Genomic DNA, 17,115 nt, shown 5'->3' on the forward strand with positions numbered 1-17,115 from the left:
ACCCACCCACATTGAATATAGGAATAGCAGAACGGAGATGTATTATTATTAGTATTACTGTTAATGGTTACAACAACAAGCCCACCCATCTTATGAAGTTGCTGAAAAGATTACTGAGCTAATGCATTCAAAACCCTTAAAATTATTACAATCGCTACAGCACAATGACACTCACGTATAGCGGTTTGATGCTGGCACTCTCCACACTTGCACCCCTCGCAGCTGTCCCTCTTTCTCCACAGTCACGGAAATGTTGGTGTTGCGGTAGGCACTGTCACACTGTGCTTGAGTTGGCCCTCGAGGCCCACTGGCCCCGCAGGATGTAAACAACCAGCCTGGAGCAGGCGCTTCCCCTACAACCACAAAACCCCCCGGAGATGTGACCAATATGTCAGTTTCCTTTTATTCCCAAGGCAAATGCCATATTTGCATCATCTGCCCATCATAACCAGGAAACCCATTATTTTCAGGGAAGTTATTCCTTCCAGATCCTCATACGCTTGTAGTAACAAGCCTTAACTACAAACTTCACTCTCTAGCCAGAAATGACATGTTGTTAACAACAAGGCAGTTTGTAGCATCAACTATCTTCAGGGCTTTTAAAACATTGCAGAGATGTTTATACCAGCCTCTTCACAATGGAAGTATATACAGGACAAATTGGCAAGCCAGTGAATTGGGCTAGAAGCCAACTGGAGACAAAGGGCGGGCAGGTATTAGCATGAGTGTTCAGAACTGCTGAAACATCAACTTCTGGCTATAGAGTCAAGGTTCTGATTGACAGTCATCCTTAGCAAGAAAGTCATGTTCTTGAATTGCTGAGAACTAAGTCAAAACACTTCTGACCAAACCCCTGGTCATTTGTAGAATCCTTCCAGCTTAATAATTTTATCCGTTGTCCACAATATACATCAAAATTGTTACAGAGGCTTCATTACCGAGGCCAAGTTACAGGGAACCAGGCAGAAGGCCTTCTCGGTAGTGGCGCCCGCCCTGTGGAATGCCCTCCCATCAGATGTCAAAGCGATAAACAACTACCTGATATACAGAAGACATCTGTATGTTCCGGGAAGTTTTTAATATGTGACATTTTAGTGTATTTTTCATCTTTGTTGGAAGCCACCCAGAGTGGCTGGGGAAACCCAGCCAGATGGGCGGGGTACAAATAATAAATTATTATTATTATTATTATTATTATTATTATTATTATTATTATGGGTGCCCCCCCACCCGTGTAAATCACTGGTGTGGGCTCCCCAAGCTGAATGAGAACCCTAGTGAGTTAAAACCTCTCTATCCACCACACGAGGGTCCCAATCTGAATTGGAACCCCACACAGGCAGTTGATGTTTAAAAAGAAAACCTGCGCTTAAGGAGACACATACAGAGCTAACGTATGGTCCAGTTTGGTCCTTACTTTGCAAAACGGCACTGCCCATAGTCTGCCAATGAAATAATGAGTGCAGTAGAATATTGCTCTACTACAGGTGATAATGCACAGCATTCTGTACTGCAGGTTTCCTCAACCTTGGTCCTCCAGATCTTTTTGGCTTACAACTCCCATGATCCCTAGCTAGCAGGACCAGTGGTCAGGGATGATGGGAATTGTAGTCTCAAAACATCTGGAAGGCAGAGGGTGAGGAAGCCTGCTGTACTGCTTCTACATTTATGCTTTCAGGCTGACAGAGAAATCAAAACAGTAAAACTATACATTTATTACTTTGCAGTCCAGGTTTCTATGGTCTGATTCACATGTGCAAGCTACTACCAAAACTGCCAACTGAAAAGCACACACACAAAACTTTATTGCGATCCATAGACCCAAAATGAGCTGAAAATGCAATTCTTGTGAAGGCAGCTCCACTTGGCAAATCCCTTCTTTAAAAAAGGGATCCCTGCGTAGTTTCAGTCACTTCAATCAGGCTAATACAAACCATGAAAAACAAAACAAAATAAGGGTTGCATCATTGTTTTTGCAAACAGAATAACTGGAACCACATGGAACCACATAACCAGAGCCCTGCAGAGCTGCCTCTATGCGGCTGCATTTCAAGCAGCCACCTACGTGGCAGGTTGCACACATGAGCGGAGGTCCCAACTCTATATCTGAGCTGGACACAAAGCCCCACCTCAAAACGTCAGGAAACTGCAGTGGGTTAATCTGTCTGATGACAAAACCATACATGCCATTAGCAACTGTGTGAATTTTCAAAATAAATAGCCAGCCATGGGGGCTCTGATAAGAACCTAAGAAGAGCTCTGCTGGATGAGACCAAAGGTCCAGCACTCTGTTCCCATAGTGGCCAAGCAGATGCCTATGGGAAGCCCACAAGCAGGCAGGATTAGCACTTCCCTGCTCCTAAACAGGAGTGGACATTTGTAATATGCCACCCTGTGCAAGGCAAACATTTGATGCCCTCCTCCCAGCCTTTGCGGTGCTGGCTTAGACTGGGCTTTGGGAAGGAGGCACGAAAGCTCTGGCAGGGTCCTAGAGCCTTCCTTTCTCCATCCAAAAGCCCAGTAAGCACTTGCCTGGCTTTGGGAAGAAGGCTCTAGGACCCTGCCAGAGCCCTCACACCTCCTTCCCCGAAGCCAGGAAAGCACTTACTGGGCTTTGAGAAGGTGCCCTCATTGGCTATGTGCCCAGTGTGGCTGTGCTGCTCAAAACTGCCCTAAATCTGCCTCTGCTCCTGATCCACAACAATTGGTATTGAGAGGCATACTGCCTCTGATACAGGAGGGCATATAGAGCTGTCATTACGAGTAGCCAAGTCTTACTCTTCGTGAATTTGCTTCATCTATTTCTAATGCCACACAAGTGGTGGTAGTAAGTTTCACAGTTTGCACTGCATCCCCTTTGTCTGTTCTGAATCTGCCAGTGTGAAGCTTCATTTGGGTTCTAGAATTATGAGAGGGACAAAAACTTCACTTGGTCCACACCACACTTAATTCTGAATACCGCTATCATGTTCTTCCTTACTTTCTTTTCTAAACTGAAAAGCTGCCAACACTGCAACCTTTTCCTCATATGGAGTTGCTCCAGCCTCTTGATCATTTTGGTTGCTGTTTTTTGTGCCTTTAAAAGCTCTACAATAGATTTTTTGAGGTGCGGCAACTGAAACAGAACATAGCATTCCACAGAATTGCAAGAAGTGGCTTTGATGGCTTGTGAGAGACCGCCTGCAGCAGGGGACTCTGAAACTGCCTACTGCTTTGCAGGCTCATAAGAGACCAGTAACAGACTAAACATCTGGCTCTTGTGTACTGCAGAGACTATATGTGCACCCAACCCCCACAAAATCTCCAATTCAAGGTTGCCCAGTGTGAACTCGTAGGCTGGTCATAGCAAAGGCTACTTTGAGCCCAAACAGTTCCCTTGCTGTATCCAATCTGTGCCCAGATAGCGTGGGCTTTTCCAATAGGGCCACCGGGCCAATAACTATGACAAAAGCTGAAATTAACGTAAAATAAACTATCTGGGTAAAAGGAAAACCAAACAGTTACTTTGCATTGAGCACAAAGAGGCTCTTGGTCTTCTTGGAATTCAGTTGAATTTCTTAGGAAGCTGAAGGTCGTGAACTCCCTTCCAGCTCAGCTGCTGTCATCCAGAGATGCACAATAAACTCAGTCACTTTCACAGGATGTAAATCATTCTCCAGAACACTGCTTTAGTCTGTATTTCTGGTTCAATCTGTAACGCAGCAGCATCCCTCCCGGCTGCCCTCAGGCAGTTCGTCATCTCCAAACAAACAGCTTTCCCTCCTTTTCCTAAACAGTCTCAAATCTTTACGGGCTATGTCTCTGTCTCGCTCACCAAACAGACAACCACATTCCTGGCATGCAGGAAGTATTGGGCTACCCATATATATCAATGATGAATTCTTGAGATTCTGGGATATTACAATAAAAAAAAAAATTAATATATCTTATGAGAATTATTCTGTATCCTGTGACACAGACCCTGGCCAACAGCACCAGAGGGGTTTGGTCCCATCCCCCCCATAATTAAAATGGTGCACAAATTCTGTTATATAAAATAAATAACAAGAGTCCATCTTTTGTACTAAGCAAGAGTCATAGTCAACCCTGGGTACAAGCCAAATAGCCACGGTGTTAAGGGAGAAGAAGCAACAGCAAAAAAGAAAGAAAGGTTATGGTAGTTTTCTCAACATGTAGCAAGCAGCTTCAGACCTCTGCAAACACATTGTGCCTCAGCCTCAAAGAGAGATTTCCCTGTCCAAATATACAGGGCAGGATTCAGTTAATGAGTCCTGTTGGTATAAACCCTGTACAAGGACGTAGGCTAGTACAATGAGATTCCCCAGTGCTTCCAAAATGGGCTCTGAGGGGGTCAGGAGAACCCTGGGAGCAGCATATGGGGGGAAGAGAGGGAATATTGTTCCATCTGGCAAGCCAAGATGCTGCAGCTGATGGAATTCTTATAAGAGGGAGCTGTTGAAGGCCTCCCACAGGGTGACTCCTGCTGCCTCCCAACACATGTTAACATACCAGGCCATGATTTCCAAGGCTTGTTCATGGGCTGAAGCCTTAAAACTGCTGGAGCTCTGCAGTTTCACTGCAGCTACTGTGTTTGAACAGGATGCCCCACCAAGCTGAAAGCTAAAGCTTAGCCAGACCTGTGATGAAGGGAGGTCTGTTTCTGTGCTGACATGGAGAGATAAGTCTCCCTGTCTTGAGTTCTGACTGTATTCTTTATTTCTTTGATTAATTATAGTATTCATCGATAGGGATGAAGGAATCGGTCAATTTTAGTGTCCCTTAGTTTCTAATTTTTCCATTCTTCTGTTCAGTTCTCCTGATTTCCACACATCAGTTTGCAGATTTTTTTAAAAAAAAGTCCACGTGAAAATTCATATGTGTTTTTGTGCAAATTATCCCCTAATGTCATGCATTTTTGTACACTACTTTCACCAACAAAAGAATTTATTGCATGCTTTCACCTAATCTACACCTTTTTCTGCAGATTTTTAAATGTTAGAACCGCATTGCAAAATTTGGAGAAATGTGACAGCCGCATTTTGGTTTTATATTGATTAGGGAAGTAGTAATGAGGCAGTTTCACATTAAAATGCAATTTTATTTACACCATACCATCATTAAAATAGTTTTAATAACTGTAAAAAAGACCACAGCAGCAAAGGTTGCTTTGTTGGCATTACACAGAGGGAAGTATTACATGCCTCAACAGTTTGCATCATATGCCTTATTCAAAAAGTAAACATGGTGCCTGCCAAGTGCTTAGAGCACCAGTTATCATAGTAAATAAAGAGCCAGATGGCAGCAGCTGTTTTGCTGCCATACAATATCCCTCCAGGGGAGATGTACCATTTTCAACAGCAGGATGCGAAGGCAGAACTTGGAAAATAAGGCAATGATAAGCTGGTGAATGATGATGTAAAGACAAAGTAGACATACCCTCCAACACTTCTCTGATGAAAATAGGGGTGTCCCATTCCATAACAACAACAACAATTTTATTATGCACCCCCTTCCCATCTGACTGGGTGGCCACAGCCACTCTGGGCTGCTTCCAACATATATACAACATAATAAAACATACAAAAAATCTTCCCTACACAGGGTTGCCTTCAGATGGTTCAGCGTCAGATAACTTCATGCCCTACAACATTTCTCCAATGAAAATAGGGACATCAAAGGAAAAGCGGGACATTCTGGGATCAAATCAGAAACCAGAACCTGTCAAATCTGGGACTGTCCCTGGAAGGGTCCCTTGGAGGGTCTGGGTAGAATGTGGTAATACGAAAAGGCCAGAAAAGCCTCCATATTTCCCAGTGATCAGGTTCTGGGTCCAGAAAAGTAAACAGAGATTTGGAACCAATCAATAGAGAGCACATCAGAGGGCATTTTCACAAGCAAGTTGCATGGTGCTCTGGTTGTAAAGTGTTATTCTCTGCCCCACAATCCCAGGGACTACATTTCAGGCCCTGCTTTAAGTGTGAATCTCTTGGGAGGTCCTTCTCCAGGTGCCCCCCCCCCAAATGAAGTGCCTTTTCAGTGGTGGCACCCCAGTTGTGGAATGCCCTCCACAGAGAAGCTTGCTTTGTGTTCATATTGTGTGGTCTGTATGCACGTCACTGCATATTGACACAAGTGCCAGGTAAACAGCTTCTTATGATCCCAGGCTTTTAAGAATGTGCTGCTTTGACATTTTGTCCTCTGTCGCTAGCTTTATTCTGATACTGTACGGTACTGCTTTTATTTTGTTCTAGATTTTAGGTATTGTTCTGCTTCATGGTTTTAACTTTCACTGTAAATTGCCCAGGGAACTTCAGTTACTGAGAGGAAAAGACGTGTAGTAAATAAACATACAAAAAACTGCCCACCACCCCATTCAACACACAGACACACACAGACACACACACACACACACACTTCATATACACTATTCCTATATCACGTTTTGAAGAGAAAAGTGGCAAACGGAATAGCCGGAACATATGAGGAAATTAGCATTTCCATCCTAGTAAGAAGAAAATTAGGCTTTCCTTCCTGCTTTTTGCTTCCTTCCTTCCTTCCTGCTGCCTATCTGCAAGCTCCCAACATAACCTCTTGTCTGCCTATTAACTGGCTCTGTCAATGACATCCGAAACCTCTCCCGGCAAGGGGGAGAAGTAATTTTATTACTGAAAGCAAAGCAGAGCTGCTGGGCTTCTCCAAGATCTAATTGAATTAAAAGGATGAGATGATGAATGAAATAGCTTGTACTCAGAGGAAAAACAATTGCAGCTTACAGGAATTCATGTAACTGTATGAACTCGAGGCTTTTCAGAAGCACGTACCCTCAACTGCACAGCGTTGTCAAAAGCAACAACATTCACACTAACTTCTAGAAGTTACCAGGGGAAATCTCTGTTTTCTGGTACATATCCTGGAAAAATCTCCTCTCTGGCTTGCCTTCTGACCCATGCTGGGGGTGGCTTTTTAAAACTTTCCTTGCGTCCCAAGGCATCCGAGCCACAAAAGTTCCCAGGAGAACAATAAGTCACACTGACATGGAATATTTGGTTTATGAGTTCAAATAGGCCACAACTTTATTGGTTACAGATGTGAGCGGTTTGTCTTAGGCATTGGGGTGAAGCCAGGCTATATCTTGATCCCTGCCCACAGAAGGGTAAACCACTGATAGGGGGTGCCCTATAACTTACGTCAGATAGTAGCACCCCAAGAGGTCCCTGTAACGGGGCTGTGACATGGCCCTAGCCCACGCCCGAGCTTCGGACAGTATTCACACCCTGGATCCCTTTAACAGGATACCTCCCCTCCAACCAAACGAAAGAAGCAAGTAAGAAGGAGCCGGCTGGCTGCACAGAATTTAAGTGGCCCACGGCCACACCCGCTCTGCCAGCTAATACAAACAAAACACTAAAATACAATAACCTCTTAAACATAATAATAATAATTTATTTATTAGGCTGGGCCTGCCTTGCAACGCCGCTGGCGCAGCCGGCTATCACATAGGGGTGAGGTAGTGTACCTCCCCTCCACACCAGAAGGCTTTGAGGCACAGCTGCCCATGCACAATGCTGCCCTCCGATATAGAGGAGAGTGGATTTAGCATGCCCTGCGCACACATCAACTCTTCAGGTTATAACTGCCATCTCCCTTATACTGGTTCAGACTATTTGCCCATCTCGCCTAGGCATTGCTGACTGACAGCAGATCTCTAAGACCTCCTCAGTCAGAGGTCTTTCTCATCACCTGCCATCCATCCTTTTCTAAACTGGAGGTGGGATTTGGGATTGAGCTTGGGGCCTTGTGCTTACAAAACACTGAACTATGGTCCCTTTTGGTCTTTGGTTTGGCCATGGACCCTTACACTTTGCAGCACTGGGCCAACTCACAGGTGGAGGAAACTGCTGGTCCGAACCCAGCTGAAGCACACTGCCACGTTGACAATGACTGGAATGGATAATGTGGCCAGGTCAAGCCAGGTCAGGTGTTTGGGGAAGCCAATATAGGCCAAGCTGCCCTTATATAACTTCAGTTCCTCAGTTGGAGCAACATGTCACCAAGCATAGTTGCTCAATGGACTGCTGAACCTGGCAACCTTTCTGTGGAGGTTGGCTAACCTGTGACCCTGTTGCCCAGGTGCTGTTGGGCTCCCATCATCCTCTGTCAGCTTGGCCAGTGCTCAAGGATCATGGGAGCTGTAGTCCAGTAACTTCTGGAGGACTACGTTAGCCATGCCCGTCCTATATACATTCCCAAGGGAACCACTTGATTTAGTAACATCACATCTGGGTTACTACAATGCATTCCATGCACAACTCTCTATGAAGCATGCTCAGAAACTGTATGTGACTTCCTTATTAAAGCAAGTGTCCCAAATTTCTTTCTGAACCCAGTCCAATGAGCTTATAAAGCCTCTCACAGTTTGGGAACAGGATAGGTAAAGGACCATCTACTTCAGGGGTCAGCAACCTTTTTCAGCCATGGGCCGGTCCACTGTCCCTCAGACCATGTGGTGGGCTGGGCTACATTTTGAAGAAGACAAATGAACGAATTCCTATGCCCCACAAATAGCCCAGAGATGCATTTTAAATAAAAGCACATATTCTACTCATGTGAAAACACGCTGATTCCCGGACCATCCACGGGCCGGATTGAGAAGGCAATTGGGCCGCATCTGGCCCCCGGGCCGTAGTTTGCCTACTCCTGATCTACTTCCATAAAAGCCTGGCCACTGCTAAGATCTTGATTACAGGCCCTTCTGAGTATCCTCAAAAATGTACTTAGCTGGGACCAATGCCCTGGAGCCCCCTCATTTAATGGCATTTTTAATGGCCTTCAATAGGATGTTTAAATTCTTGTTCAAAAGAACTTTTAGCTATGAATATTGTAATGCCCTTCACTGTTTGCAAACAGTTTTACAAATCTTTTGTTGTCTGGTCTTTGACCGTAATAAAGATTGATGGGGTGTAATTTGCATTTTAAATGGCTGCCTTTAATTGCTTTATTGTCAGAATGCTTAATTGTTTTAATGATAGCATATGGATCTTATTCATGTTTTAATAATTTTGCAGAGTTGAGTTTGTTTTAACCCACTGTTAACCACCCTTAGCTTCTTTTTATATGTGGATCTTATTGTATTTTTGTTTGCACATTAATTAGTGAAACGCTGAAAGACAGGATTGTTCTCTCTACGTCAGCTGATAACATGCCAATGTTATTGATTACTGATTGAAAAAGAATCTTCCCTCATAGACGGCCAAGGCTGCACTGGCGGAGGAAGAGGAGTGCAGCACAATCCTGGTGGGGTTCCATCGTGGCTGCCCCCCCCCCGTGTTGGGCGCCCCGCTCCCAGGACGTGTGCCCCACCCCGGGATGCAAGCCAGCCCCGCCCCCGCCTGCTCTCCGCCCCCCATGCTGGAGCATGAAGCTCTGCCACTGAAAGGCTGTTATGCTTGTCTGGAATGAGAGCAGAACTTATTATCCCTTTCTGTACCCCTTTCAGAAAAGGGTACAAGGAGGGAGGTGTGGAAGAACTGTGCTTCCCATGCTACCACATTCTACAAAACAGTTGTGATAACACCAGATGAGGTAGCTGCAAGAAGAATCTCATTTCCCCAGCCCAAAAACACAATACTTTGATTCAGGGCTGTGAACGTGAGCTAATATTTGCATCAGGAGTACCATCCAAAGGGAAGGCATTTGGTCCCTGAGCAGCAAAGACTTACACATTTACTGCCTTGAAGGATGTTCCATAGAGGCTACAATAAAGGAAGAGTCACCAGGAGGAAGTGATACACAGACACAATCAAATAACTTGCTCTTCTGCAATAAGAACATAACACACAGCCCTCGTATTGCTTAATATGTTGTCTGCCTATCTGGAGCTACCTTCATTAGAAGTAACTCACCATTAGAGGAACAGTCTAGACCAAATGTAATGTTGTCGACTGCAATGTCAGCTTGCGAATTCCAACCCCAAGTGGCCCGGATCTGCAACCGAAAGCTGTTTACCAAAGATGATGTTTGGAGAAGAAGACAAAGAGAATATATATATATTAAAATAAACACCTGAATTGATTTTGCAAACAAGAAAGCAGGGCTATCAAACATTGTATGACATTGTATGACAACAAGCAACTTGCAAACAGAAATAACAGAAACACAAACTAGAAATAATCAGTATTACTGAAAAAGTAAGCATTTTTCATACATTGCTGCATTCCATATGTCCCAAGCAGAACAATAAAGAAGAAGAAGAAGAGTTTGGATTTGATATCCCGCCTTTCACCCCCTTTAAGGAGTCTCAAAGCGGCTCACAATCTCCTCCCCCTTCCTCCCCCACAACAAACACTCTGTGAGGTGAGTGGGGCTGAGAGACTTCAAAGAAGTGTGACTGGCCCAAGGTCACCCAGCAGCTGCATGTGGAGGAGCGGAGACGCAAACCTGGTTCACCAGATTACGAGTCTACCGCTCTTACTTAACCACTACACCCACTGGCTCCCACTTAGTAAGTAAACCCACTTAGTAAGTAAACTAAGCCTCATAAAATTTAACTGAATATATTGCTATAAAAATTCACAGAGCCTTGAATTTTCCTACCCCAAACTAATGGTCAACAGTTATCAGATCAGTCAAGGAGCCATCCTTGAAAAAGTCTTAGTATTAGCACTCTAACATGTTCACATTTGAAGTAATTCTAATTAACACACAGTTGGGATTCAATAAAGAATAACAACAGCAGCAGCTGTAGTCTTAACACATGAGCCACAGATTCTCTTGCTAATGCATTGAATAAAAACATCATTGCACAATCTGCTAATTCAGGATGGCTAAAAATGGGTTCCATTCCTAAAGGATAAAGCTGAGCAGTTTTTGTTTTTGTTTTAAAGAATTGTAACTAAACATAAATCCATAAGAATATAGTACTCTGGGAGAATATGAAAAGTACATGTCACACCAGGAAATTATCTGCTGGTGATGATGAAATCCAGTGTGATTTATGAGAGAACATTGTATATTGGGAAGAGCAAGTGCTGTTTAGTATCTTATTCAGCTAGGAAACAGTCTTGTTCTAAACAGATTGGGGAGATCTAAAAATATTCAAATTAGAGTGAAGCTCGGCAAGGCCAACATGCTAGGACTTGTTGTGAAAAAGCAGTCCATAAATAAAATCTGACAAGCCAGAACATCTAACAAGTAATAGATTAAAATGCAAGATCAAGAAGCATATCTTAATGTGATTGAATATATTTATGAAAGGTGCTTTACGATGGGGTTTTAATCTCACACTTCAATGGTCAGCAGGCATTGCTGTGGGGGGTGGAGGAGACTAGGATTGGGACCTCCCCCTTTCTTCAATCTCTACAGTTCAGAGCTCCTTATAAAATGATCAACATTACAAATACAATACCAAAATAGGAAAAACAGAAACACTGAACTATACAACAGCTGAACCAAAGCAGGGGGCATTTTTACCAAACATTTTCACTCAACATTTTAATTCCCAGAGAAAAAGCACTCTCACTTTGGGGTGATGGGGTAGCATTAAAGGGGGACAAAAGTATGGTGCTGGAAGTCAAGAGGAAGAGGTAACATGTTGCTATTGCCTTGGAATGTACCCCTTCATTGGGAATGAGACCAATGAGAGCCAGTGATAATAATCAGCTGACAGAGAGCATGACTCTGGTTGCCATGGCAGTGGGAGTGCGTTCCTTCCCTCTCTGCTTCAGAGTGAGGACATCTAAGGGTCCTTTCTTTCCTTCATATAGCTACACCTTCTGGATCCATGGTGCCATGCTACACCCCCCAAGAAAACAAAGCAAAACATGTCCCTCCAAATAGCTGGCATAATGCTGTGGGGATGAAGATGCTTTTTCAAAAGTGGCACTGCAGAGTAGTAGCAATAGGGAAGACAGTAACACCTCACAGGCACAGAGAAACTGAAAAAAACAATATGGCTAGCGGGGGCACATGCCCTCTCTGCGCTCCAATTCTATTAGGGGGTGAAAAACTGGCATAGCCCTTATATAAAACATTATGTAACTTGCCATATTGTCCTAGTCCAGGCCATTTAATGTCAACTCAGACATACAGGCCTTACAGTGCTTCCAGGAAATGATTAGGTTTGGATTATCTTGGCGCTTCAGGTGAAGAGTGCTTCACAGCCATGCCCTCCTCCAGGAAACACCATTCCATTTCTCCTTCCTCTGGTTTTCATCCTCAACATTCTGTGACCACTGAATGCACACAGTTCTCATTTGGCTGTTTGGGATTCATCCCTCAACACGATACCTCCCAATTATTTTTCTACTTCTGCCAAATTGGGTGCTTCTCCAAGCACCCCGATACCTCCCCTCTTGTGCATAAAAGTAGTGCCATTTGGGCTACAGAGACAACTACACTCAGGCTTAAACTATGGGATGGAGGGAATGGGGGTTGAGTAGATTTCTTCCATAAGGATACTCAGAGATGGGTGGTAGGGATGGGCAGCAGAAGAACACAGGAATTTTGATCTGGGATGCAGAAGGATTCAGGAACTTTAATCTGAAGCAGGCTTTTACAAGCCTAAAGTTTGTATGCTCAGAATAACTTCACCAGTACAGTCGTACCGCAGAAGTCAAACAGAATCTGTTCCGGAAGTCCGTTCAAATTCTGAAACATTCGACTTCCAAAGTGTGGCTTCTGATTGGCTGCAGGAAGCTCCTGCAGCCAATCAGGAGCCGCAGAAGCCCTGTTGGATGGTTGGCTTCCGAAAAAACGTTCAAAAACTGGAACACTCATTTCTGGTTTTCAATCATTCGGGAGCCAAAACATTTGACTCCCAAGGTGTTTGAGAGCAGAGGTACGACTGTATGTCTAGATGTATTATTCTAGTCCAAAGATCTCTAACTTAAAACAGTTCAACCTTTTCTGCTTTGTTGTCCCTTATGCCTGGAACTTCTTCCCAGAGCAATATGGCCTTCCTCTCCCTCTCTTCCCTCAAAGCCCTACTGAAAACCCACATTTTGGGGGGTAAAGCTATGCAGCACCATCAACCTCACAAAGCCTAAGAGCTTGTCCACACTTCTTCTTGCCCCACTGCTTTCCCCTGGGGAAAACCATTCTTTAGCACTCAATTGGAGCAAACAGCAATCCACAGTTTCCCCACATTGCCATTTGTTCTGATCTAGCTTTAAACAGTGGGTTTTCCTTTGAAAAGGAACGTGGCAAACCACTCAGACCCATGCTTTCTAGGCACAGCACAAACAGAAGAGTGGACAAGCCCTGAGTATGTGTAACTGAACTGAAGGAACACAGATCCTCTGTTTATGCCCATCTCCATCTTCTTCCTCTCCTTCTGTGGACTTTTGAGTGTTAGATTTTAGATTGCAACCTTTACAGGGCAGGAACCTGTCTTTTCGTTATGACTTTATCAAGTGTCATGCGTACTGATGGTACAATATTATCTATATATCATTTTATGCTCTATTAGTGAGGAATACCACTGATGTTGTGCTTACTAGTTTTGAAGTCTTGGCATTTCCAAGGTTATAAGATACCAGTGATCACTCCAGCTCCCTGTTCTTTCCCACAACAGCAACGTGTCACCAATTCCGTCTCCTTCTTCTTGGACAATGAGTGAGATGGTGCCATTGTAATTACCAAAAACGTAGGCTGAGAACTGGAGCTAAAGAGGAATTTGATGACAAAATGAAGAGACAGAGAGCAGCTGTCAAGGAGGCTCTTTCTGACACATATTTGAAGATGATGGGCTAGGTTCATATATACTAAAATTCCCAATACACAGTGGTCCTATCGCCACAGATGCATGGAGGAAGTAATGTATAAGCTGGCATGATTACTCAAATTCCTGGCGGTGGGTTAGGAAGTATGAAGAATATGGAATCCCACACTCATGCTGTGTACCCTGGCTGAAGCCACACAGAGGAAGTAAAGGAAAGTATATGTTGAGAGGACTATCTATCTTTCTGAGTTTGAAATTATAATTTTTTTAAATTTCCTACCACATGCAAATTACTCAGGAATTACTCAGGGATTAGCTTACTTTCCCTACCAGGTGTAGCCAAGTATGAAAACCCCTCAAAAACAATGTTTATTTATCAGGTCAGTAGGTGTAGCTGGTTGTCCAGAATGAGGACATCATGGCTTCCATCACAGATGGGGCTCCAGATAGAAGACCAGTCACACCCAGTTTTAATTTAATAAAACAAATAATTTTTTAAAAGTAAAAAGAAAGAAAAGAAAATGGGCTTTGTGTCCTTAAAAGTTCCCTCAAAGTGCAGAGTAATTGACGAAGGATAAAGGGAAACATACCTGGGAGGCTCCATTTGCAAGACTGACTGGGAGTCTAGGACTATATTCCCAGGCAACACCATCTGTGTGCTCACTGTCTACATGCAGATACAAAAAGTGACCTGAAAAATAAATTGCAACTGGATTTCAGTGGCGGATTTGCAGATGTGAAGTGCTTGAATGCTCAGCAAATGAGACCCGGGTTTAATAATAATCTGTATGTGGAGCCAACAGGTTCTGGAATGTCTCAGCCATGCATGATCTACAGTGCACTGAACAGGCAAATTATGTGTCAACCTGAATCTCTGTATGACACCCTGGCGGCCCCTGCACAAGTTCACAAGGCCTAGAGCAGCTCAGGGAAGTTCTTGTGTCATTTAGGCAGTCACCTAGACAATGCCTTACTGACTGTCCATGGACTGAACTATTAGTGGGTCAGCACTTGGTGAATTCTGCTTCACAATGATAGGGACAGCAGGATCAAAATGGCCTCTTACCATCTTGTCGGTGAGCAGTGGTTGCGGCCCAACATGGCACCTCCTCTATCCCCCAGACCCACAGCGCCATTTTATATTGTTTCCCTGTCCCCTCCAGCCACCACAGAGGCTCAAAGGTTCCAGCCTAATCCATCCTTCAAATGAGCCAATCCATGGTGGCCCTGGGAGGACAGGGCATGGCCATCTACTTAGCCTGGCCGACCACTCGGTACAGCATCCAGTCGGAGGATCAAAGAGATGCTAGAGTAATCCACACCTTATTGCATGCCCTACTTTGGGGACAGTGGGTACTTATTTTCATACCCCAAAAAGATTCGTTTAAAACATTATAAGATAAGGAGGGTAGAATCCTAAAGTTTATTGGCAATATCCGTAAAGAAACAAATACGATGATGCCAGAAGAATACAGAAATAACTAAAATAAATAAATTACTCAAATACGTTCTTCTTACTAAAAAAAATGCCGAATGCCAAAATAATTCAAATTATCTTTCGATTGATACAATAGGAAATAGAATAATCTCATCTATCTCGAGTAATCTGCATTATTCAAGCTTTTTTGTTTTTTTAATTGCAGCTTGAGATTTATTTCATGATATTCTGGAGGTTTTAAACCTTAACATTCCACTTCATCTTCTAAAAGAAAATCCATTGTACATCTATCATTGCACAACAAACTTGGTAGCCCCATATCAACCAGTAGGACGGAAAAACAGTCCCAAGAGAAAAGTTGCTATATAGTCAGGGAATGTCTCAGGTATGCAGAATCACAGAATTGCAGGGTTTGTAGGGACTCAAAGGGCCATCTATTCCAACCCCCTGCAAAGAATGCTACTTTGTAATTTTAAAAGTATTGAGTGCAGGGAGACAACCCTTACTCAGTAACCCTGCTGAATGAAGGGTTCTGTTCTTGCTGTCCACAAGAACAGAACATTTAGTGGTGGTGGTGGGGGAGCATCGGTGATAAAAGGAAAGGTGGAAACTGGAGAAGCCAACAGAGAAGGGTGTGTTTAAGGGGTGGGAGTATGTAACTCTTCAAAAAGAAAGGGAAGGGACTTTTCTAGACAGCATGAAGAAAAGATAAATAAAAGAAGAAAAAGAGAGAGAGAAAGATTTGGGGCAATCTCCATACCTCTCTATCGCCATCACATCTCTACAGCAATTTATTTGGAAAAGTGGAAAGCTCAGTGTGCTCCTCCCAAAATCCTGGCAGTCCCCCACTTGTTGCACACTAATGGTCTTTTATGCGGATCTTGGTCCTTCATTCACACACTTACACTCTCACACACACAGCTGCTCAAATGTCTTGAAATATTTCTGCAGAAAGCAATGAGCTACTTTACATGTTGTGAAGAACTGGCAACAGAGGAAATGTGATTAATTCACACTTCTTCTCCTGACACTTTGGGGTTTGCAGCTTAAGGGAGATGTGCATGTCTCTCACGGGTTGATGTGCACTCTCTCAAGGCAGGGGCTAAGTGTCCCTCTATTGACACTTCTTTAGAAGAACCTTGTGCTCTGAGCTAAACTGGAAAATGGCAAATATGGAACAAACCTCTGGTAGCGTGTAAGGCAGACGCTCCAAAGGGGTCTTCCTGCATCTTTGAAAAGCCATGAACAGACCATGAAAAATTCACATTGCCACCCAATGTCCAGCCACAGGGACCTTCCTCAAAAGAACAATGTGCCCCCTCCGGTAGATGATCTGCAAGGAAAAGATTGGTGGTAGGAAGGAAAACATAAATCTCAGTAAGAAGAGAAACAGGCTGAGTACCAGTTAATTAACTATGCCTTCTCTTGTTGAGTCTGGTTAGAAAAGAATAGCAAGCATGGGAAACAATTCCACCAAGAGTTATGTAAGCTTTCATGTCATCTCATTCAATGTACAGTGCCATGATACCTCCCCTTAACGGCAATGGTACTGTATAAATAATAATTTTTATTATATACCACTGTCTTGCATTAGGCAAGCCCCCCCAGGCAGATTACAACAAAACAGGAATATTAAATACATTTCATGACCATAATAATATAACTTTTAAAAAACCATAGCTGAGTGGTCTTGATTACTATCACTGTGGTAGGGGGAGCCAGCATGAGATCACCTGATCAGGAATCAATAGCCTAATCTCCAGGGTCCTGGCAGGAGAAGCTAGGACCAATTGGATCTGAGCAGCCTCATGACATGTTGCTGGGGAGAAATGCTCTGGCACTGGATATAAGGGCTGTTTTGTGAGGTAGGGAGGATTTCAGCTACTCTGTGAACTTGTGGTTGCATGATCTGAGGGGACCAAGTCAAGCAACCACTGCTTTAGGGGACCCATAAGACAGG

At 43.7% G+C, this 17,115-nt stretch overlaps 2 protein-coding genes across 5 annotated transcripts in view; both read right to left on the reverse strand.

Annotated features, from left to right (window-relative positions):
* Positions 1–17,115, reverse strand: part of LTK (leukocyte receptor tyrosine kinase) — a 117,922-nt gene that overhangs the window by 33,998 nt on the left and 66,809 nt on the right. For all 4 annotated transcript variants that reach the window (XM_083506183.1, XM_083506182.1, XM_083506181.1 and 1 more), the window contains 5 exons: positions 16,339–16,488; positions 14,308–14,408; positions 13,494–13,660; positions 9,903–9,997; positions 176–353 (listed from right to left, as the gene is read on the reverse strand). In XM_083506183.1, the coding sequence (XP_083362309.1) occupies positions 176–353; positions 9,903–9,997; positions 13,494–13,660; positions 14,308–14,408; positions 16,339–16,488 (691 nt within the window). The remainder of the gene's footprint in view (positions 1–175; positions 354–9,902; positions 9,998–13,493; positions 13,661–14,307; positions 14,409–16,338; positions 16,489–17,115) is intronic.
* Positions 1–17,115, reverse strand: part of RPAP1 (RNA polymerase II associated protein 1) — a 174,485-nt gene that overhangs the window by 1,820 nt on the left and 155,550 nt on the right. The gene's annotated exons all lie outside the window — the stretch shown is intronic.

Source organism: Podarcis liolepis, assembly GCF_965112155.1.
Source record: "Podarcis liolepis genome assembly, chromosome: 1".
Classification (NCBI taxonomy): Eukaryota; Metazoa; Chordata; class Lepidosauria; order Squamata; family Lacertidae; genus Podarcis; species Podarcis liolepis.